The 23,145-nt window shown below is 56.0% G+C and overlaps 5 protein-coding genes across 5 annotated transcripts; 2 read left to right on the top strand and 3 right to left on the bottom strand.

The window, feature by feature from the left end:
- Positions 1–1,109: 1,109 nt before the first annotated feature.
- On the bottom strand, positions 1,110–1,512 carry CH63R_07847 (uncharacterized protein; the record flags this gene model as incomplete). The annotated part of the gene is made up of 2 exons (XM_018302821.1): positions 1,110–1,366; positions 1,422–1,512. 2 exons carry the CDS (start codon positions 1,510–1,512, stop codon positions 1,110–1,112), a joined length of 348 nt encoding a protein of 115 aa, XP_018157599.1.
- Positions 1,513–6,405: 4,893 nt separating this feature from the next.
- On the top strand, positions 6,406–10,765 carry CH63R_07846 (ABC transporter; the record flags this gene model as incomplete). The annotated part of the gene is made up of 7 exons (XM_018302820.1): positions 6,406–6,688; positions 6,754–7,615; positions 8,262–8,397; positions 8,474–8,642; positions 8,697–8,912; positions 8,960–9,156; positions 9,221–10,765. 7 exons carry the CDS (start codon positions 6,406–6,408, stop codon positions 10,763–10,765), a joined length of 3,408 nt encoding a protein of 1,135 aa, XP_018157598.1.
- Positions 10,766–13,783: 3,018 nt separating this feature from the next.
- Positions 13,784–15,168, top strand: CH63R_07845 (Alpha-1,3-mannosyltransferase CMT1; the record flags this gene model as incomplete). The annotated part of the gene is made up of 2 exons (XM_018302819.1): positions 13,784–13,922; positions 13,985–15,168. The coding sequence occupies 2 exons, from the start codon at positions 13,784–13,786 to the stop codon at positions 15,166–15,168; spliced, it is 1,323 nt and encodes a 440-aa protein (XP_018157597.1).
- Positions 15,169–16,416: 1,248 nt separating this feature from the next.
- On the bottom strand, positions 16,417–17,277 carry CH63R_07844 (Prp 4 c domain-containing protein; the record flags this gene model as incomplete). The annotated part of the gene is made up of 2 exons (XM_018302818.1): positions 16,417–16,937; positions 16,992–17,277. 2 exons carry the CDS (start codon positions 17,275–17,277, stop codon positions 16,417–16,419), a joined length of 807 nt encoding a protein of 268 aa, XP_018157596.1.
- A 2,812-nt stretch (positions 17,278–20,089) lies between these two features.
- CH63R_07843 (Glucose/galactose transporter) lies at positions 20,090–21,828 on the bottom strand (the record flags this gene model as incomplete). Its single annotated transcript, XM_018302817.1, has 4 exons — positions 20,090–20,349; positions 20,422–20,931; positions 21,014–21,503; positions 21,631–21,828. The coding sequence occupies 4 exons, from the start codon at positions 21,826–21,828 to the stop codon at positions 20,090–20,092; spliced, it is 1,458 nt and encodes a 485-aa protein (XP_018157595.1).
- Positions 21,829–23,145: the final 1,317 nt, after the last annotated feature.

The raw sequence follows: 23,145 nt of genomic DNA, 5'->3' as shown, positions 1-23,145 counted from the left end.
GGACGCGAAATGGGTTGAAAGTGCAACGTAAGATGATGCAGCTACAGTTGGCATTTTTTAGAACAAGACGAGGGATGAATGGATAAGGCTAAAAGTACAAGAAAGTGGCGGGCGAATGGTAGGGAGCAGTGGGGGTTTAGCCTTTTCCTAGAAAGGCCTGTGAGCCGGGCAGCCTCCCTTGACCCTGTTCTTAGGATTCGGGGACGGGATGCCAGTGCGCTATTCGTAAACGTCAGGGTCTTCCAGGATGAAAGGTGACGAGTGCTTTTCACGTTTTTGCTTTGGGGCCGTGCCAAACAACATGGGGCGACGACATTCCTGACTCGGGTCCGTTGCGGTGTTTTGGCTGTGCTGCGTGCATGTCTTCGAATAGTCTACGTTAATATCCCAAAGGACAAAAATTCGGCTTCATTCTTGTCTGCTGTTACTGCCGCCCAATCGGCGTCCCGCATCGGACCATAACCCCTTGTCTGCTGTACTTTTCTGTGATTGTTTCGCAGTCAACTGTGATGGAGAAGCCGGTCCATTACAAATCGGAATGCTGTGAGTGGTCCAATGGCCCAGATCCAGTTGCAACTAGAGCAAGGCACGCCAGAAGTACCGTCAGTAGTACAGCCAGCAGTACTCCATACACATACTCAGTATTCGTACCTCCTGGTGAGACTTCATTGGCAGTGTTGTGGTAGTGTCTCGAAAGGGTATACTTTCTTCTCGGCGAGTGTCTAGCCAAGGGGGAATGTCAATCAATACGCGGCGATCCCCAGGCTGCTACGACTTGCAGCTTGCCTCACACTGCAGCCTGCAGCCTGCAGGACGATCCCAAAGTGCCCAGTCCCAACGACACAGGATGCAGCCCGCCAGCCCCAGGTACTCGGAGGACCGAGGTTGCCGAGATGTAGGTACCGTCAGCCGGCCAAAAGACGGGGGATTTGACTCAAGGCGTCTGCGGCCTTTTTTTATTTATTTTTTGCGACGAGCGCGCAAAAGGCCGCAGGCTCGCAGCTCCGATGGCAGGGTGTTTGCACGATGACCAACGTGAAGAAGCGAGAGCAGTGCTGCGGGACTGGATACTCGTTACCCCATCGAGAGCTTTAAAGAGATTGTCGTCGCTAAGCCCCCATGCCCAGTCCCGGCTGTTGTTGGCCATGATGCGCAAGACATCTCAGGGACTCGAAGGGACGTCGCACAGTGCATCCTGCAAGCGAGGGTCTTGCAGCTCGACTGTCGAGCAGGCACGATACTAACGGTGCTGCGCGAATAGCCAAGACCCAGATCGAAGTCGCAGATGAAGCTACACTATTGACGGCTCGGGCGGGTAGTGATGGCCCATGTCCCTGTCGATGGGCACCAAAACTGTATGGCGAACCTGACTCTCCATCAGCTCGTGGATCTCTGCCCGGGGTTTAGCGGAACGATGATACCACCAGAGAACAGGGCAAGTTTTTGAGAAAGCCGGTCTCCAATCTCCTCCTGGGCAGTGGACTCCCCTTCGAGTGATGAGGAGAAGGGCATCTGGCTAAGCCGTTTCCAAACAGTCGTCCCGAGCAGCCCTGTCACTTGATGGAACCCGAGAGGCCGTGCGCTGCCGGGAAGTAAAGTCGAAGGGAGATGGGCAGCAGCGGCGTCACCCGCGGGTAAAAGTGCGGACAGCTTGAGCTTGGAACGGTCTGAGCAGCCAAGAGGAAAACCGAGGGGGCGCCTGCCGTTGGGTTGGCCGTTTGAGCCCAGAGGGAAAAGTGCAACGCTCTCCGAAGATGAGATATGTACGGATACAAGACAAAGAAAAGATTGGCAAACAAGGAGGGAGGCAGACGAACGGACCGTGGTTAAATGGTTAGATAAGCCAAATTCAAGTCAGCCGATCACACTAGAAGGGCTGTCCTCAGCTCCTTCCTTTGGTATCAAGGTGCAGCAGGTACGACCACACTGGCAGGCAGGCTCCAACTTGCATTTCTGCGTCTTCCTTCTGCTTCTTACAGATGAGTAGAATCACTTGACTGGTTCGGGGATATTTCAGACTCGGAGTAATAGAGACAGAACCAGAGAGGTTCATGACAAACAACCCGCCCCGGCCGGGGACGACGCTCTGCTCTTAGCTATCTTGTCTAACGGAATGCTCGCTGTCGGTCGGCCATCCATCGCCCTTCCAAGCGTGTGGGATCCTGGAACCAGCGAGCGCCAGCGCATCTCACAATCCCACTTCAACCTACCTAGGTGGGGATCCGGACGCCAGACGCGACGACGGGAATAGGTCACACGTCCGCCACCAACCACGACATCTGCGTTTTAATACGATCCGTCCCCACCGCGAATGACGATGCAAGTCACTACACGCAAGGACCCCTACTCCCTGCGCCTTCCCTCCCCCTCCTAACCCAACTGCCCGGCAGCCTGTTGAAGACGCTATAGGGCGAACGCATCGCTCTTCAGCCTCTGATAGATATACCTCAAATCCCACGCGCATTTGCTGGCGTTCTGGGTTCGCCGCCTTGTCCCGGTCCCCATGACGCTTTCTCCAAAGTTCCATGATGGTGATATCCAAAATAAACAGAGCGAAAATCACTGCACATCATGTACATGTATACGCTTGGAGCGGGTATCCAATCTGTTGTCCAAATCTGCCATGTCAATGCCGACATATCGATCCATGAACCCTGCCCGCTTTCCCGCTCGTTTCTTTTTCTGCTTCGCCCTACAGAAACTCGCCCGGACCAACAGAATCCCATGTTTTACCAGCTTAGCCACTCATCATCCCATCCGGCGGTGACTGGTCAGTCGTCTCTCAATCACGATCCCAGTGGGACACCCAACTACGGAATCAAGCCTCGAAGCACAACTGAGACCGTAATTGCAATCCCGATCAACATCGTCCGCCTACAACAGACTCGCTTCTTGACCGCTCCTGGTCCCTGCCCGACACACACAGAGGCAGTTGCTTGTCGACGGTGTTGCACTCCTCGCCCGACTCCGCTAGGCTTTTGTTACCACCAAGCCTCCATCCTCGAATCACCCGACCTCAACCTTTCGCACACCGCTCAGCACACTTGTTGACTCCTTGCGCAATGGTTTATCTATTATAGGGCCCCGCATTCGAGCCGCGCATCATTTCGGGTTAATCTCTCTTTCGACGCGCGTTCTTCCAAGATGTACACAGCTTCCACACCCGTTGCAAAAGCGCGTTGTTATGCCTGGCTGGCTGGAACCGAATCGGACTTATAATTGCAGTCCGGACTTCTTGCCGGTACCTCGGGTCCCGCGTGGCTGGGCTCTGTTCCTGTGGCCGTCCGTTGTCGACGACGCCCCGTCTTTCGGCGGGTCGGTAAATTGTTGGTAATGCTAACGTCCGGATTGGGCAATGCAACAATCCAATGGCTGTGGACGCAGACTGTGCAACGGGGATATTCCTGCAAGACGTCATCTCGCTGTAAAGGCCCCATGCCTGGTCCATTGAATCCAATATGACCGTTTCTGAGGACGCAGATGGTGGTCGTAATCTTGAACCTTCCGGGGTTGAGACCGCCGTGCCTTCGTGTGTACACTGGGATGCCCCGTGAAACAACGATGACCCAGGCATACACTCATTACGAGTTACGCTGTTGCGACAAATTGTGTCCAAGACGTCCGTCAAGGCATCCGACGTCGAGTTATTGGCCCGGAAGCAACTCCTCGGCTCTCCTTCGATTTGCGACGATGAGCACTACCAACCATCTCGCAAAGACGGCTCCTATGTTTGCTCTCGCTAACAACACAGACCCCGTAGACAGACGCTTCGCCCTTGAGTCTCAGTGATTTGTGGCTGTGCCGAAGCTCACATATCTCGAAACAACCCATCATCCCATATCACTACAGGAGTCCTTGTGTTCTATGTGTCTATCTGGCTGTGCTGCGACAAGTATCACCGGCCTTCTCATCATAAAGGGTCAAGGTAGAGGCTTAGGGGATGCAATTCGTTTCTAAACACACTGGGAAGAAAGTAGAACACATTGCCTCGTCTCTAAAATAGGGCTCCAGACACCAAGACAATCGTTTCAACCACGTTACGACATGCTTGGATCATGTTGTCTACATTTCGTTTCTCTTGCTCTTCACACCCTAGCATGATCTGAAAACAAGACACAACAGATTTGCCTCAGTCCGTTCATCTCTTCATGGATGTACATGTCGAAGTACTGTTGCCAAATACTACATTCCAAATCCCTCTTTTATCAAGTTTCTTCTTACCAACCAATCTTGAAGACGGTATCAATAATAGAGTCTGCCACCTGGATTGCTTGAACACGTTAGCCATGTCTCAATGAGTTCCGTAGCAGACGAGTATTGTAGGGTCTCTGAATACGCTCATGACGGTCTTGCAGGTCTCACTATCGCGTTCTCACACTTGGTAGGCATGACACTACTGGGTTGCACGCTTTCTCAAAACTCCAAAGTCGGAGTGTGCTGTTACAGCCACAGAGTATATTTTGCGTCTCCATCGGAGATTGTGTACAATTCACTTTGACAATGTACAATGGAATGAGTGGTAGAGAGCAGCGAAACATTCTACGAGGTCTAGGCTAACCTCTGAACTCATTGGCCTTCACAAGTCTCAAGCCAGGGTGCCGTCGGGCCAGTTCCATCGTACTAGTGTAAACATCAGCTAGAGACGCGAAAAGTATTGAATAACTGGTTTGACGATCGGGGATGGACCAATTACAATGTAGTAGTGTTTGTTTTACAGACTTTCGAAACAACAGTATCCATCGCATCTGGTAACAGGCGGGGGGCACCCTAGACCATCACGTTGTTCTAGTCGTTGACCAAGGAAGACGCCATGTTGAATATGACTTGCGGCTCTTGGTTGTCCCTCGGGTTATCAAAATCTGAAAAGTAGCACTGAGAGGAGCAGTAGAGAAGCTGGGCGTGCCCGCCCTTCTGACTTGAAACCCGTGCCAACTACTACCCGGACATCACCAACAGAGAAGTATTGTTGTGTTGTGTCTCCCTTAGATATGACCAGAAATAGAAAGCAGAGCATCGAATGAACCCTTAAACTTTCTATTCGCCATTGTCCCGATCGAAAATGTTTTTGGTCCGCCCCGCGAGCTTTTTCGTGCTTCATGATTTCGCAAACCATTCGACCAAGTTCGAAAACACATTTAGTAACTTCCTGCCTGTATACACCAATATAACCTCTGATTTTTTTAATTTCGGGACTAAATCGATGTTCTCAGTGCGGCATATCAGCGAGACACCTTCGCCTTACGTGTGACACTATTTCTCGAATCATGCCACCTTTGTGTTTATCATGATTCGATCTCACTAGCAACTTGTCCATACGGCACTTTGATAGACTGATGTTTCTCTGATTGAACACGTGTCGGTTTGTGGAAATGCGAGCAGTACCGCCGTCAGGGTGGGCTGGATGCAGATCCGGACTTGAGACGGAGGCCGGGGCGGTGCAAATGCCGGTTTTGTGGGGTTACGGGGCGCCGGGCAGCGGAAGTGAGTTTTGTTGCCTCGTACAATGTGTAAAATTATACAGAGATGCACTTGACTCTACTGAATGCAGAAAGCACGACAAAAAGAAACCCGCTTGTTTTAATCTTTTTGCATCTCGAATTGCAGAAGAAGACAGACCTCTATGGGAACTGTGAAAAGTGGTATGCTCGACCTTCAGCCTCCATCTCTGCAAGACCAATCTTATGTCCTTCATCAATGGGTAGTAGATCTGGTTCCGGAGCACGATGGTGGACACACTATTGATCTAGATGAACCGGTACAGTGGAATGGTTTCTCGGACCAAGCAACGTCCCGACGGAGGGGTAGTGCAGTCGAGCACACCCGAAACACAACACCCCTGTTCATGACTGGGACGGCCATCGTCGGCCGCAATGAGCAACGACGAGGGAAATGCCCGACAGCATGATTGCCAACGCCCCAAATGCAGAATTCTCAAGAGACTCGGAGGCAGTTCTATATCAAAATCGGTATCCGTCAGACAATCACAACCCCAATGTGAGCCTCAGTACCAGACCCGTGGGGAGGATGACGAAATATGCGGCATGTTTCAGCACACCCTCTACAAGTACAGATCACCGCGGCCCCTGGAACGCCACGGCCGCGTTGACACGATCCTGTGACAGCAGATCTGTTTCGAGCGCCGAGTCCCCGTGTAAAGGGGGGTGCCAATCAAGCCCACCCCTCGTTCTGTCAAATGCACAGCACGACGCGGGTGTGTCGCCTCTCTTTCTGTAAATATATTGAAAACAAAACGCTTCAACGCCACATTTTCGTGGAGATCCGTTCGCCAGAGACATCGCCGGACGAGCTCCCCAAACTTTTCATCCGAAGTACGGTGAACTCTGGGAGGGGAGGGTGACTGACTACCCTACGAGAGAAAAGGCAAAGAAAAGGGAAACATTGACCATGCGATCGTCTGGTGTCCTCGTGTGGGCGCGCATCGCCGTCGCGCTCGCCTGCGAGGGCGGCGCGAGCGTCCTCGGCGCCGGGCTGGCGAGATACGACGGCAAAGACTACAGCGACAGCGCGCAGCTTTGCGATCGTGCAGGCGCCCCGGATCCGACGTCCCCGTGGAAGAACGCGACCCTTTTCGGGGCCATCACGCAAGACTTTCCCTTTGCGCACGGGAGCGCGCCGGACGATGACGCCCTCCACGGCTCGGAGGAAGCCCGCATACGCTACGGAACGAGTAACAAACCTCTCCCCATCCCCCGTTCCTCATCCGAGGCCTCGAAAGCTCACGTCCCGTCACAGATCTCAAATCGGAAGACGGCCTCTGGGAGGTCCGCCCCTCGCCCGGGAAGGGCCTCGGCGTCTTCGCCCTCCGCAGAATCCCCGCGGGCACCCGCATCATCGACGAGAGCCCGCTCTTCACGATCGACCCGGGCCGGCTCATCCGGGGCCAGGGCTTCGCTTTTGCCACCATCGCCGCGGCCGTCGACGAGGCGTTCGCGGGTCTAGACGCCACGGCGCGCGCCGCGTTCTTCTCATGTCCGGAGAACCGCGACCCGCACGACGAGGCCGAGGCCGAGTGGAGCCGCGAGGCGCTCATCTTCCGCACCAACGGGTTCACCATGGCCGGCGGCGCAGTGGGGATCTTCCCGCGCATCGCGAAGCTGAACCACTCGTGCCGGCCCAACGCCGGCTCCGCGTCCGTTGGAGACGGCAGCAGCGGCAGCGGCAGCGGTAAGGGAGACGGAGGCGCGAGGAGGGTCATCTACGCCGGGCGCGACATTGCCGCGGGCGAGGAAGTGACAATCACGTACGCGCCGCTCTTGCAGCCGACGGAGACGCGGAGGGCGCGGCTCGCGCAGTGGGGCTTCACTTGCGACTGCGCGGCGTGCACGGCGCGGGACGACGACGAGCAGAGGGCCGAGATGAGGCGGCTGATGGATATCATCAAAGCGGAGCTCGGGCAGGACGACTTCGGCATGGACGTGCTGCCGGACGCGGAGAGGCTGGCGCGGCTCGTCGAGGAGGTCGGGCTGGTGGACTACCTCGGCCAGGCGTACAAGTACGCGGCGTATGCGGCGTCGCGCTCCGGGAAGTTCGGGGCGGCGAGGAGGTGGGCGAGGAAGGAGCTGGCGATACACGAGATGGCGGACTCCGAGTCGCGGTACGCGAGGGAGACTCGGGCCTTTCTAGAGTCGCTTCCGTTAATGTAAAGGGGAAATGACTCTGAAGAATGCGGGTTGTATCATGCTATGCGCCGGTCGCTGTCACGACTTGCGCGCGACTCGGGCCTGGGAAATCGTGTCGAGCGGCCAAGAGAGTTGAGTCACCCCGGCCGCTGAGACGCCGCCGAGACGGGAGGAAGGGGCGGGTTGCCGGGCGGACCCACTGTGAAAGAGCGGGTCTGGTCCCCCATCCAGTGTTCGGCGTGAGTCACTCGCTCTCTGTGGAAGGTCAAGGCGGAGAGATCTGCTGAACCCCCCATTCTCTCATTCACATTCACCCCACCTAGCGAAGGAAGTACGTACCTCACAGCTGTTCTGCTGCAGCAAGAAGGTGCAACGCCTCCAACCTGGGCAACAACTAGTTTTCTTGCCGAAGGAAGGATAGGGAGTTACGAAGACGGGGGTATGCCGGGGCGGTGCAGTCTTGGGCCCGATCCAGCGTCAGAAAATCATTAATATCTACGCATGTCCATATTGTGCTTATATACCATACCACAAACCTAAGGCCAACGAGTTCTCGCTTCATAGTCCATTCTACAGACTACAATCGGAAGTTCTCTTATAGGCCCACTATCTTCTCTACAGCCCCTTTGTACTAGATCCAATTGCAGGAACCTCCTCCCCTGCAGCGATGACGTCAATAGCGTCCGACTCCGTGGCCACGATTCTCTGCACTAGCAAGCAGACGCGCTTCAATATACAGACCGCAGACCATCGCGAGGTATGTATATACGCGCAGCCCACGCAGTCATTTCTTGGAATTACAGGGGCGGCCAGCTGACCACTTCCCCACGTAGCTGGACATTGACGGCCTCAACATCACTGTCGCGTCGGCCGGGAAGTCCGGCGCAAAGGCCAAGTCCAAGGCCCGGAGTGACGGCACTGAGATACTCGTTGACGCCAAGCTGCGCCTAAAGGCCGGCCAGCGGTACGCGCTTATCGGGAGAAATGGCTCTGGGAAGTCGAGTAGGTACACGGGCGTTTCATGACACTGGCCCAGGGGCACTGACATGTGTCAAGCACTCCTCAAGGCCATCGCCGAAAAGTTGATCCCAGGTATCCCCGAGGAGACTCGGGTGTCCCTTCTTCAGCAGACCAACGTCAGCGATGCCGATTCAGACACGCGCCCCGGTGATGGCGTGGCCGACACGGGTGAATCTAGCCGCGGCCACAGTGTTCTGGAGCATGTAATCGAGCAGGCGACTGCCAAGTCAGACGTCGAGCAGGAAATCAGAGGTGCCGTCTCACGCGCGCTTATGGCCAACCGTGACTGACCTTCCCAGCCTTGTCCGAAGGCATCAACAGCAGCGACCCGTACGGCCCCGTGCACGCAGTTCGCGCTCTTCGTCACGATAGAAACCAGAAGCGTCTCTTCCGAGAGGACAAGAACGCGAGGCTGCGCAGCGGAGATCGGGGTCTAGCGGCCAGAAAAGTGCTCAAAGCATTTGAAAAGACGGTTGCCGAGTCACAGAAACTGCAGGTCTTTCCCCCTTCAGGCCAAGACGAAGCTTGCTAACCTAAATATCAGCCTGGAGCAACCGCAGGGTGAGATTTCAGCCGAGGCTCTCAAAAATGAGACTCAAGAGGCATTGGACATGCTGGCGGATCTCCAATTACAGGTCGAGCCCTCCAGAGTGGCCGAGATCGAGAGCAAAGCTAAGCGTATCTTGACTGGTCTCGGATTCTCCGAGGCCTATATGTCGAAACCGGTATCCAGCCTCTCTGGTGGGTGGAGGATGCGAACAGCGCTATCCGTATCGTTGCTCCAAGAGACTGACGTCCTCATCCTGGACGAGCCTACCAACTTCCTCGATCTACTGGGCATCATCTGGCTTCAGCGCCATCTCGAATCCCTCCAAGACGCGGATGGTGCTCCGACGCTGATCCTCGTGTCCCATGATAGAGACTTCATCACTCTCTGCACCGACCTTCTCATACTCAAGGAAAAGGGGCTTACCTACTTCCACGGCGACCTGCCAACTTACGAGGCGTCGCAGTCGGAGCGCAAACTCTGGCTAACCAAGATGAAGGACGCCCAGGACAAGCAGAAGGCGCATATCCAGCAGAGCATTTCCAACAACATGAAGGCCGGAAAAGCCAACGACGACCAGAACAAGCTTCGACAAGCCAAGTCCCGTCAAAAGAAACTCGACGATCGCTGGGGCCTCCAGGTTAGCGCCAAGGGCGGTCGGTTCAAGTTGAACCGCGATCTCGTCGGCTACCACTTGACGGCCCGTGACGAAATCGATGTCCCGCAGGATGAGCGACCGGTGAGCTTTGCCTTGCCGGAGCCCCCAGATCTCCGATTCCCCGGGCCTCTCATATCGGTGGAGAACGCGACGTTTCGTTACCCCGTCAAGACAAAGACAAAGACGGCGGCACCGATTGTGTTACAGGCCATCAACCTTTCGGTTCATATGGGCGACCGTATTGGCATCCTTGGTTTGAACGGCGCGGGCAAATCGACGCTTGTGAAACTTCTCGTAGAAGAGGCGAAGCCCACGACCGGGACGGTGACGACCCATCCCCGGCTGAAGCTGGGATACTATTCTCAGCATGCAGTCGAATCTCTGCAAGAAAAAGGCCGGGCCGATCCCTCCATGACGGCCTTGTCGTTGCTCACGGAAGAAGTGGCCGGGGAGCTGGATGAAGGGCAACTTCGCGGCGTCCTCGGCAGCCTCGGCCTGCCTGGCCGGATTGCTTCCGACGTGCCCCTCGGGAAGTTATCTGGCGGCCAGCTGGTGCGATGCGAGCTTGCGCGCCTTCTGTGGCGGAGACCGCACTGTCTCATTCTCGATGAGGTGACGACTCATCTTGACTACGAGACTGTCACGGCCATACGGGAATCGCTCCGCGACTGGGAAGGGGCGGTGATTCTCGTCAGCCACGACCGATGGTTCATGCGCGGGGCTGTCGAAGGGTTGGTGGAGGACTCTGACAGCGAGGAGGGGGACGACGAGGAAGATGCGGTGCCCAGGCGGCGGCTTGTGTATAAACTGAGGGCGGGGGTGCTCACGCGGTTGGAGGGCGGGGTGACCGAGTTTGAGGAGGGTGTTGCGAAGAGAGTGAACAGGCTGCTCAACATGTAGAGAGCCTACTGGAGTTGATCGAGATCGGTTGGTGGTCTTGCATTGTGCCAAAGCTTTTTGTGCCACCGACGTGTGGTTGATCTCGACAATCGCAGCACGGGACGGTCGTCGAGTTCCGTTTGTTAGGCAGAAGAATGCCATATCATTCCATTGGACTGGCGAGTCAGGCCTAAGCCGTCCGGCGCACGTTGGGTAGGTACATAGGTAGTTCGTCGTGGATGTGGGGGAGGGGTTTCCGGGAATCCGCGCGTCGACCCCGGTTTTTGACCGCCCGCCCCGACCGGCATCAATCGCATGAAATTGTTTGCATATCGTCGAGGTGACCTCTCAGTGCCGAAAAGACTCGACGGGTTTCAAGAAAACAAGAGACGGAGCAGAGAGCTTGGAAATAGAAGCGCGCAAGACATAAGATAAAAGGCATGCGGATCAAGGCGGGATTTTGTCGAACACGCCAGAGGAACGGGAGAGGGAAAGGAAGTCGAGAAACCTTGTTCCTTGTCGGCTTGGCATAGACAGCACGGAACGATGCTATTTTCGGGTGTACGCGTTGATTGATTGATGCCGTTGCGCCGGGCCGTGATCGGGTAATGCCACGAGGCTAGTCGATCAGTCGGGAGCTGCGCTTATAGGCCTCGGGTTGTGGGTTGCAGGTTGTAGCAAGCCGAGAGGCGGGCGAGACACGGACAACGGCCGGAGGCAGTTTGAAAGGGATGGCGGTTCGTCAGAAAAGCCAAGATGAATGAAAGAAAAGCCCATCTTGGATCGTCGTCACGTTTGTGGCTGGCCAATGGTCAATGACGACTAGGTGTGTGTGTAGGCGCGGTAGGGGGGGGATATGGACATGGGTTGGGTGGGATTGAGAGAAGATCTCGCAGACAGGGGCGGACTGGTGACTGCCGGCGCTAGGGCTCCTGGGACCCGAATTCGGGGTAAGGGGGGATGGAAGTTTCCGGCCACAGAAGGAAGTCTGGACGTATCCGTTGTGTACATCGTAGGCACTTGCAAACGCGAATGCCAACAGCATTGATCTCGACGACGGAAACATCGGCACTGGAGCGTGTTTCCTCGGGTCCGAGCAATTCCAGATTTGGATAATGGATAAAGGTGAAGTAAGGGAGCGTGCATTGGGTGCATTGGCAGAAGCTGCATTTGCCTAGGTACATAGTCAACAGTTACATAGGTAGAGAGTGTTAGACACGAGCTGCATTGGTCCATGCGGACTATGGCACAGACAGACAGACGGAACACAGATTTGTGTTTGTGTTTGGCTGGATCGGCGCTGGCACCCTGGGCGGTCCGATGTTTTGTGATGGGCTGAGTTTGTATGCGGAAAATACGTGTGTCGGAGATGTGGCCGGCGCATGTTTTCAGAAGCATCGAGAGTCGGGGCGGACCTCAGGGGGCGGGCTTCGGGACCCTGGGGCCTGAGATATCAAGGCAAAGTACCTAGGTAGGTAGAGTTGAGAAAATCATCTTGTAATGCGTGCGGAGACGGCTGACCTTGAGTGCAGGCCGTAAATTGGACGTTTCCCGCCCCCCCATGAGAAATACCGCCGCTTGTTCATTGTCTGCTGTAGTACCCAAACCCCAACTGGTACAGAAGAACCAGGAAGCCGGGAAGTCATAAAGTCAGAAAGCTGAAACATGCCGTGGCGAGACTCGAGGAACCGTGTGCTCCCCTCACAGACGGCTTGCATTCCTCCTACATGCGGGCAGCATTTCAGTAATGCCCAAGACAGAGAGCGCATTGCTGGCGTTATGTACGCGATATGCTAGGTGCCTCACTTGTTTTCTCACGTTGAATCAAGAGGAGGTGGGAAGTGGGCGAACCCAAGGGCAAGGGCCATTGTCAAGATGCTGACGCGGGAACTGGGCCCGTTCCCTAGCCGCATGGTGTGGATGGATGTGTATCCGGGTAGGGCCAGCCAAACGTGTAATGTAGTAGCTAAGTCATGGATGGCTACCCAAGTAAAGAACTGGGTAGTCTTGGTTTCCCGATCCACCAGCGAACTGGACTCAGGACCCAGGACGCGTACCGCTTGTCGAGGCGCCTCCCGCCAAGTCTTTGACACATATTGCATGAGAGATACAACACTTGGCCAGCTTTGATGGGCAACAGCGTCGGTGCGTTTCTGTTTCTTTCTTTCTCCTTTCCTATCCTTCATTTTCCTTTATTTTCCTTCCGTCTCTGGAACCCGGTCTAATCTCTCCTACATGCACGGTACCTAACTATCCGCTTACCTACCTACCTGCCTACTACATTGGTACTCTCCTCCCTACCCTTGGACCGCTGCGCCTTGCATCGCTCGGCCTCCCGTCCAGTCTCTCCCAAACAATCCCATACTCCAAATTCGGCGGGAAGGCCCATTTCCTGCGCATTTACGAATGCCGTCCTCGGCTATCTAGACTTTGAACCTGCCTGGCTCTGCCTGCCCCCAGCCTGCATACAGCCGTCGCCTCGCTGAACTATAATCCTCGTGCCACGCCCTTTTTGTTTTATCTCATGCCCATAACCTTCTCTCGTCTCTGCTGTGTCGCCGAGACCTCCGACCGATTTTCAGAGAGAGACAGAGAGAGAGTGAGAGAAAGACAAACAGGCAGACAGACAAACAGTCAGTCTCAGACAGAGAGAGAGAGAGTGTGTGTGTAAGAGAGAGAGAGAGAGAGAGAGAGAGAGAGTCCTCTTCCTAGGACTGACATGAGTTTGTAATATCTTCCACCCCCTCCCCATCAGATTCGCTTCTTTTTCTTTGCCGGTCGTCTTGGCATCTTCTCTTCCTTTCCCTCGCACCGTTGCACACGAGGGACATCAAGCCTGCATATCGGCCATCGACCGACCTTGTTGGTTTGCAGTCTGCATTTCTGCTTGCCGCCAACTTCCCGCCACACCGCAAAGCCTATCTGTCTGCTGTGGCCCGGGGCGCCGAACGATCTTCGCTGCATCCGTCCTTCCTCCTTCCCCTTTCGACTTCGATTCGTCGTATACGGGCTCTTCGCTGAGCGCCCTGTACATGCATCATGATCGCCAACTTCCATAATCCGAGACGCCTCCGCACCCCTTTCATCGCCATCATCGTCTTCATCCTCATCACCGGCTTCTTCTTGCTTTTCCACCAACCATTGGTCCAGTACTTCGTTATACCCTGGACACCGGAACGTAAGTTGCTTCGACGGCTCTCTGCCGAGTATTTATCTGATGTGCTGACTGGGGGGGTGCAGAATATGGAGGCAGCTGGATGAACGATTCCGCGCCCAACTGGGTCCAGCCAACGCTATACGAAGGCCGTCCGGACAAGACGGGCGAGGCAAGCCAGTATGTACAAGCCATTTTGGATCCTAAGAACGGCGGCTTTCCCATCGTCAACTGTCCTGCACCCAACGTCACTCGCTACGAGGTCCTGCGCCCAACCGAGAACATGGACAAGCGTCACTACTTCTTCGCTCTCGATCTGCGCCAGGTCAGAGACCTGCTGCCCCAGCTCATCGGCGCCGTCCTCGAGGCCATGAACGTCATCGGTCCCGAGAACTGCGCCTTGTCTGTTGTTGAGGGCATTTCCACCGACGGCACCTACGAGACCCTCTACCGCCTCAAAGCCCACATGGACAAGATGGGGGTCGCCTACTACCTCCAGACGAGCAGCATCGACTCCCACAGCGGCGACCGCATCGGAAAACTCGCAAAGCTCCGGAACCTAGCCTTGGAGCCTATGATGGCCGAAGCCGCCGCCTACGATCCCAAGGCCACCATTGTATTCCTGAACGACGTCGCCGCCTGTACCGAGGACATACTTGAGCTAGCGTACCAGAAGCAGGTCCAAGGCGCCGACATGACGTGCGCCATGGACTATCACTTCCTCCGATTTGCTCCGCACAACGGGGAGCCTTCCTTCTACGACTCTTGGATATCCCGCGCCATCAACGGCGACACCTTCCTCCCTATCCCCGACCGAACGCCCAAGGGCGAGCAGTGGAGCGACGTCGCCAATATGTTCTGGAACCACCCGTACTCCCAAGATCGCTACCTCGGCCGCAAGCCGTTACAGGTGTTTTCCTGCTGGAACGGCGGCGTTGCCGTCACCGGCGAGCCCTTTCTCGCCAAGAGGCTCGACTTCAGGAGGTCATACCAGGGCGAATGCCACACAGGCGAGCCGACGCTGCTATGCAAAGACCTGTGGAATCTCGGCCACGGCAAGATCGCCGTCGTGCCGAGCGTCAGTCTGGCGTACAACGTTAAGGACGGGAGGCAGATAAAGGAGGAGAGGGGCTTCGCCTCATCGTGGACCGTCATGGAGAACTCGGGCGCACCCCCCAAGATCAACTGGCAGATAGAGCCGCCCGAGATGGTCAAGTGCATGCCGACGTTTAGTAACCAGTTCTGGCGGCCTTGGAACGAGGGTCTATGAGACCGGGGAAGTATAAAATGGATGGAGTGGGAGGAGTCAAAGGCAGGTACCTTGTTTAGAGGTTGGAGGTGGCATTGTAGAGAGCATTACCCATGATACCCGGTCGCGTGGTGATTTGGTTCTATTCTTACTTATTTTCTACATAAAGTGTTTTTTTTCTTTCACTCTTTTTTTTTGGTTAGCAGGCCTTTTTTATCATCAATAAATCTGCGGTTTCTTCGAATCGTGGACAGATTGATGCTGTTATTACATTACCTTACTTCCCCGGGCGTCGGCGGTCCTCCGTCCGGGTCTTCGTCCAAAGGGGGGGGGGGGGGGGGGTAGGACTACAGCGACGAGGCAGTGGGACTATACTAGCCCATCAAAAAAGCCAACTATAGTGAAAAAACACACAAGTCCTTACGTGCGGATTGGGCAGTGACGAGCACGCGCCCCCCCTTTAGTTCAGGGCCGTCCGTCCGTCCGGCCCCGCAATCACCCGCATCCGCACCCGGCGCTCTCCAAACGTCTGTACCCGGCACCCGAACCCCGGATTCCCACGGCAGGCGCCCCCCTTTACTTCTTTTACCCCCGGCCCCAACGCCCGACCTCCTCAACGAGACCGGAAGGCATCTCTCTCGACTTGCTCGAGCCGGCCGTCGAGCTGACACGGCGAGAAGCACATCAACGCAGGAATTGGACCACAAAGCGAGAGGCGCGTGCAAATGTCGTGTGATGTTATTGTTTTCCCCGGAAGGATATTAAGGTTTATGGTACTCGTGGGCTCCAAGCTGCGAGTAGTATGCCTCGCAGTATCGCCCGACGAGGGGGGAGAAATCGTAACTACAGTAGGTAAACAACAACAAAAAAATGGGTTTACAACAGGGATATAACATAACGCTGTTTTCGAAAGCAAGTGTCCCCAAGCCGTCCATCTTTGGTCTTCGTCTCTCTCTCTCTCTCTCTCCTCAAGCATCTTCATTTCCAGAAACACCTTTTGTCAAATACAACACAAAAATGATCAAAAAAAAGATGGTCTCGTCAAGCCGCTCCATACGTTCAAGTGATCAGGGGGAATCATAAGCTTCTCAAAAAATTCGGCCAACATTAACATCTCACACAGAGCACGGGAATTCGTGTTCACCTCCAGCACCGCTTGCTGCTTGTTTCGTTGCAGTCGTGACACATGGCACGCTGACCGGACACGGACGTGTCCGGAATCATGGTCAGTGGCCGGTCAGCGCTTCCAGTCGGGTCAGTCGTTGACTATCAGAACAGAGCAGCAACAAAAGCGGCACCGAGGATGACGGCCATGCCGGCCGGTCCGTTGCTGCTTCCGGCGTTCTCGCCGGATGCTGCCGCGGTTGTGGCGGCCGCCGAAGGGAAGAGGGTGCCCCTTGCGCTGGTGCGGGTGGACGCCGTGGCCAGGGTGGTACCATTGCTCGCTGAGAAGGCAGTGCTGGTGCCTGCGCTGGGGGAAAAGCTGGTGGAGACGATAGTGGTGCTGGGAGCCTCCGATGTGGTGGAGGTGGAGATGAAGGTGGATGTGGTGGTAGCGACAAGGGAAGAAGAGGTCGTGGTTGGCGGCGCTGAGCTGCTGGTGGTCGGGGGCACGGTGCTGCTTTTGCTGGTGGACGGCACCGAGGTGGTGGTGGGAATGGGGACGTCCGAAGTGAGTGGGCCAGTGACGCCGTGCTTGGTCGCGCAATCGCCGAGGTTCATGCCATTGGGACAGCAGAAGGTCTCGGTCTTGGTGTCATGAGTGCAGTAGAAAGAGGTCAAGCAGGAGTCTGGACGACCATGTTAGCAATCACGAGAGGGCAATGCGATGGGCAGCGACTCACTTCCGGTCGTGGTAGAACAGCAAGTCTCGCCAGCGGTCGGGTCATAGCAGTGTACGGCCTGGTCAGTAGACTTGCACTGCTGGTATCCACCGCCGCAGGCCTCGGAGCAGGTGTTACCGCCCTTGTTGCACACCTCATCTTCGGGCTGGTAGCCGCCATCGGCGCGGCGCATGAAGCCCAAATCCCTTCCCGTGGTGATGCTGCGCTTGAAGACCTTGGTCTGCTGGGCGAATGCCTGGGCGGCGAAGGCCACGAAGGCCAGAGAGGCGAGAGAGCGGATATGCATTGCGAAGACGGGGGTTTACTGGATAGCGATTGGAAGCGGTTCGGTCGGTCGATTAAAAGTCGAAAACCGGGAAGACGGCAAGTGACTGGATAGTCGCGTGTTGTTGAGAACCGGCAAGTCGGCGGAACGAATGAATGTGGATCGACGACGGGACAGCGTAGAGTATCGACAAGCGAGGGAAGTACGAGTACTCTGGCGTGGGTTCGTGATGGCGACGAAAACTACGACGACGACGACGAAGAGTTGGTGAAAAGAGCGACTGGGCCGGAGGGGCCTGACCTAAAAAGCGCGCGACGTTGCGAAGGGAGTTACGGGAGAAACGCAAAGGCGGAACGAGGGACAGCGAAAAAAGACTGGAGATGAAGTGGAGAGAAAGAGTGGGAGGAGTGGTCGCGAGGGTATGAAAGACTGTCAGGTCAGCATCAATGGGGGGGAGGGGGGAAAGGCAGGCGAAGGGTGTCACGGTTCGGCCTCTGGCCGTCTACATTTAGTGGACTGTAGATAGTCGGGGATGGGCACAATGGGTTTGTAGTGCGCGCCCAGTACCAATTCGGAAGGATCCTCCTTTTAATTTTATTTGCCTGAATGTTGACCAGTTGGAGCACCTTGGCCCGGCCGGCCCAGCCACGATACCCTTGGCATGGAGGAGGCACCTCGGGCCAGAGACCCTTCAGAGTGAGTGTCTCGAGTTGCCTGCCAGTGAGTGCGCATGGTCCAGGACCCAGGTCAAGCGGTTGACTGGTTCCAGGGGGTTCGGCGAACAGACGGGCCGAGCAGCAAGTTGAGAAAGACCGTGAAGCAACTCCTGCTCCTGTTTGGGATTGTTTGGAGACAGTGGCACTGAGACCCGTTGGTGGCGTCTCAAGTCGTCAAGAATAAAATAAGAAGGGAACGGGTTGGAGCCGATCGTTTATGCGCATATGCAAATGCATTTTTCTCGTGATCCGGCGTTGGCAGGTTGCACAGGAGATGCAGCAGCAGCAACAACAATCATTTTCTCGTCAGTTTTCGAGATACACGCTGCCCCGATTGCGGCGGTCGTTGCCCGATGCCTCCACGATTCCACCAAGCGCCTGCTGGGGGCCCTGGAGATGGTGGAGAGGGCAAGCCTCGAGGCGACCAAAGTGACAGCTGACCGCCCCCAAGGCCCCAAGCAGGGAGGCCTGCTGGCCTGGCAGGGCAAGGAGAAATTGTCACACACCAAGAGTCGACAAGTTACAAAAAGCTCAAGCCAGAAGAGGAAAGACAAAATGGTAGGAAATCTGCAGTCTGTGCCATTCGGTCCCTGGGAAATGAGACCCAACCCGGGCGCCAGCCAATCTCTGCAATCTATCTCCCCCAACGGCTAAGGGGCCCGAATCTCAGCAGTCTTGGGACCGTGCCTCGAGCATGGCGAGCAACCCTCCCCGTACGAGTTGTGGGGGAGTAGCGCCGCCGGACTTTTGGCTGGACAGTTTCTCCCTCAAAGTGGATCGACAATGATCCAATCCAGCTAGCGTCGTTGTCGGGTACCTTGCAGCACTCCTCATCCGCCAATCGCTTGGACGAGCGCGAACCTCTGCGGATTCTAGGTACCTTGAGGTAGGTACCTAGCGGCGTTAGCCAAGTGCTTAGCAGTCCTAGTCAGGTACCCAGTCAAACAGCCTGGTTGGTACCTATCACCAAAAGCAAGTAAGGCGGTGTGCCCCATCAGCTCGACCATCTGACGAACCATCGAACGCCGTTTCAGGTGACGTCCCAACGCTGATTCGCTCGCCTGGGCGCCTTTTCCCCCCAGAGTCGGTAGTTTTAAGCATGGCGGCAAAAAGGGCAAATGGGAAATGGGAGATGCTCTTTTGAGAGGGGGCTTGGAAATTGAATATGACGTCTCGTTCCAGGTTCTTGCGATCCTCGACCAAACCACGGCCTCAATCTTTGTGCCCTCCCTCGCGACCGAGCCGAGAGATGTCGCTCTTCCTCCGACAACTACGGATTTCAGCACATCCCAATCCAATGACATCCACGCACGAGAACTAGTCGCGTCCACCGTCCAAGGGGCTCGGTAGCCGCCAGTTGCCAGCATTCCAGCCAACTACCGACTTCATTCCATTGCCGGCCCAGCACCAGACCTGTCGGATGTCTCATCGTGTTCCACCCCAAGCTCATCCAGTTGTTTCCAGATGCAATAGAACGGACGGTGGGAGCCACTGCAGATCTTCTCGGCCGCCTTGCTCCGCCCCGCGCCTTGGTAGCGCCCGCTATGAGTTTGAGGGCCCGGAAACGAACCCGCCCCGGATCGGGCCCCCGTGCCATCAACCCTGAATCCCAACGTCGTAATGTGCCTGAGAGAAGGCTTCCAAGGCGATACCTCAGACTGTCGAGAGCTCCGGACAAAGGTCAATGACGTGTACAGTCGACCCTACGGCGGGACAGCACTCATGACGAAGTGACGATTAAGGCAGACATTAGGATTTACACACTGGGCATCATATGAGGTTGATGATGTCTCCACCCTTTCCCAACGAGTCATAGTCCAACCTCTGCGGATGGCAGATGAACTTTTCAGGGAGCTGGGGCGGGTGTCCGTGACGCTAGATGCCATCAACAGACCTCACTTGGCAAAACCTGCCGCACAGAAGCGAGCACTCTGCTAGCTGCTCCTCCCGGACTTCTGCGAAACATGCCCGCCATGGAGACGATGCTGTAAACGATAAAAGCAACAGAGAATAATGATAGAACCAGCGCTCAAAAACCCTACTAGAGTAAAGGGGTATGTACAAATTCTCTCCTTGCAAGCGAAAAACCCGCACAATCGTTTTTGGAACACATCCTTCTACGCCTCCAAGTGCTTGGAATCGGACTTGTCATTCTCAATCTCCTCTCTTCCCGCGTCGCCGATGATACCGTGCTCATCAGTGTAGCCAATCTTGCTGGCGCTGAAGCCGTCCAGCTCCGCTTTCCAGACCGTATTCAAGAAGATGGGGTAGGCAAAGGCGACGATGAAGCCGCAGAGAGGCACGATCATGGCAATGTGGTAGTCCCGAGAATCCGCCAGGAGACCAGTGAGACTGGGGAAAAGGGCACCACCGCAAACTAGAAACGCCCATGTCAGCAATGTTGATGTTATTCAATTCACCAAGACGGCGATAACAGCGAATAACTTACCCGATGCAACAATCCAAGAACTACCTCGCTTTGTATGCCTGCCGAGGCCGCGAATTGCCGTCGTGAAGATGGTCGGGAAGATGCACGACTCGAAGAAGAGCACCAGGGACAGCATCGCAATGCCGGTCTCTCCCTTCAGTCCGATGGCGAGCGCGATGAACACCATGATGCCCGTCATGAAGACCATGAGTACGAGACGAGGCTTGACAATCATCATCAGTCCAGCGGCCGCGAAACGCCCGATGGCGAAGAGACCCTGGCCGATGGCGTACCGATCGCTGGCCTGCGAGTGCGACAGCCCGGCGGACTCGACGGCGTATGAGATGAATTGCGAGGCGACGGCAACCTGGGCTCCCACATAGCAGAACTGGGCGGCGACGCCGAAGAAGAGCTTGTACTGCTTCTTCATCGGCTTGTCAACGAAGCCGGTGAGGCCCGCGCTCAGCTCGGCCTGCAGGGCCATGTCGGCATCAGTGACCTCGGGGATGTTGGCGAAGAAAAAGATCACAGCTACGTTCTGTTAGTCTGCTACTGTTGCTCATGGCATCACGGGTTTGTGGAATGAGGGAGTGGTGGGTGTGTTGTGGCGTACCGAGCAAGAAGACAAAGGCCGCGATACCAAGGTACGTCCATTGCACCTTGGACAGATCGTTCGGCTCCGTGTGCGAGAAGAAAACGCGGGCGGCGAGGAGCGGGGCGATGACGGAGCCGACGGCCTGGAACGACTGGCTGAGCTCGAGACGGAATTCGGAGAGGCGCGGGGGACCGCAGGTGGCAATGAAGGGGTTGGCCGAGGTCTCGAGCGTTGACAGGCCGGAGCCAACGATGAAGAGGGAGCCGCAGAAGCCGGGAAAGGAACGGTAGACAGCCGAGGGCCAGAACATGAGGGCGCCGACGCCGTAGATGCACAGACCGGTGATGAAGGTCCAGCGGTAGCCGAATTTGCGCACGATCCAGCCCGAGTAGGTCAGGGGGCCAATGAAGTAGGCGCCGAAGTAGGCGCCCTGGAGGCCGCCGGCCTTGGCGGCAGTGATGTTGAGGGCGATCTGGAACTTGGAGTTGAGAACGTCGAGGAGGCCGTACTAGCATCGCAGTCAGTTTCGTCGAGGCATGGGGCCGAGGTTATCAGAGGGGAACGAGACATGGGAACGATGTCACAAGAGAGGAATGAGACATTGGGCCAAAGCTTTGCAAAGGGGAGGGACTTACAGCAAAGCCCCAGAGGAAGAAGAGGACGGTGACCAGGGTGATGGGCACGATGGACTGTCTCACAGTCAAGGCCGACGCGCCTGTAAGACCTCTGTTAGAGACGGACATGCGATGCTGGTTCTGGGCCGCCTCGGCCGCGCTGGGTTGGCGCTGCTCGAGCACCTCGGCCACCTCTGGCTCCTGGTTCTTGCCGAACATGATGGAGAAGCAAAGGGGATCGGTTTGGTTTTTGGATGGAAAAGTTTGAGGGGGAAGAATATCGTCGGGGAGTCTTGCTGCTCGGAGTGCTGCTGGCTAATGAGAGAAGCTCTGTTTCTTGGGGCCGGGGCTGGTGTTATATATATGTGTGTAGGTGTGTACGTGTGTGTGTGTATGGTCAGGAGGAGGACGACGACAACGACGAAGCGGATGAGAGACTAGGGGAAAACTCAAACTCGGCGAAACTGTCGTCCCAACCGACCATACGTGTGGAAGGCGAACCAGCCAGGTCCTTATGGCTGGAAGTAGGCAATTTGGTACATTGGAAAGAACCCCCCTCCCTTCCTTCCTCCACCTTAACCACGACGTCGGGAAACAGCCAGATCTCGAACCCGACTCCCAACAAGCTAACGAACAAACGCCAAGGCAGCCAACATGAACGAAAGATGGTTGCTAGGAAGAACGACAGCAACAGATATCCCCACACCTACCTCCCTTCGAGGGGCCGGCACCTGTCTCGTTCAAACTAAAAACATCTCGACCGAGTCGCGACGCCTCCACATCACCCCGCGCTCTCGGGGTGGGCCGACCAATCTGGTTGCCAAGCCGGTGTGCACGTACCCCCCCCCCCCCTGGGGAAATGGACGAGTGACGGTCCTCCGGCCCTTGCTGTCCAACACGGGATCAAGAGTTGAACAGTACAGCAGTACAGCCTCCGACAGAGGGCGTGATGGTCACTCGGCGATTTGAGCGAAGCTAGGCTCTAGCGCGGCAGACAAGCTGTACATCATCTGGGACATCTTATCTGGACTCGTCCTGTCCGGCACTTTGGGTTCTACCGTGTGCTAGTAGTATCAACCAATCTGAACGAACGCTGGCTAAAAAGGACTCGCGCGCGTGTGTGTGTGTGTGTGAGAGAGAGAGAGAGAGAGAGAGACGGTCTTGCCGGGAAGAAGCCCGCGGTATGTGGGCGGGCATGTTCGCGCTAATGAGACCCGAGATGGAATAGCTCACCGACGCCGTCACCGGTAGCTGGGGAAGCTTGGGACCGCGGGGGACTGCCCGCGGGGTTTGGAAGCGGGTTTTCAGCGAGGATAACGACGTGGGATGCGGAGAGGGGACAGAGGTTGGGGGGGCGGGGGATTCATTGGTTCGCTCTGTCCGGGTCTACCATGCCGCTACCCACGGAACATAGTCTAGTTCCAGAAAATATTAGACAGGGAGAGCGAGTGTGTGTGTGAGTGGACGTGACTGAAGAGGATCAAATCAATTCTGGCTCGTAGTTGATGTGTCGTGTGTTCAGGTTGTTACCGATGC

This window comes from Colletotrichum higginsianum, chromosome 5 (genome assembly GCF_001672515.1).
Source record: "Colletotrichum higginsianum IMI 349063 chromosome 5, whole genome shotgun sequence".
Lineage (NCBI taxonomy): Eukaryota > Fungi > Ascomycota > Sordariomycetes > Glomerellales > Glomerellaceae > Colletotrichum > Colletotrichum higginsianum.
Note: the sequence above shows the minus strand (reverse complement) of the source record. Positions and strands in the feature narration are given on the sequence as shown.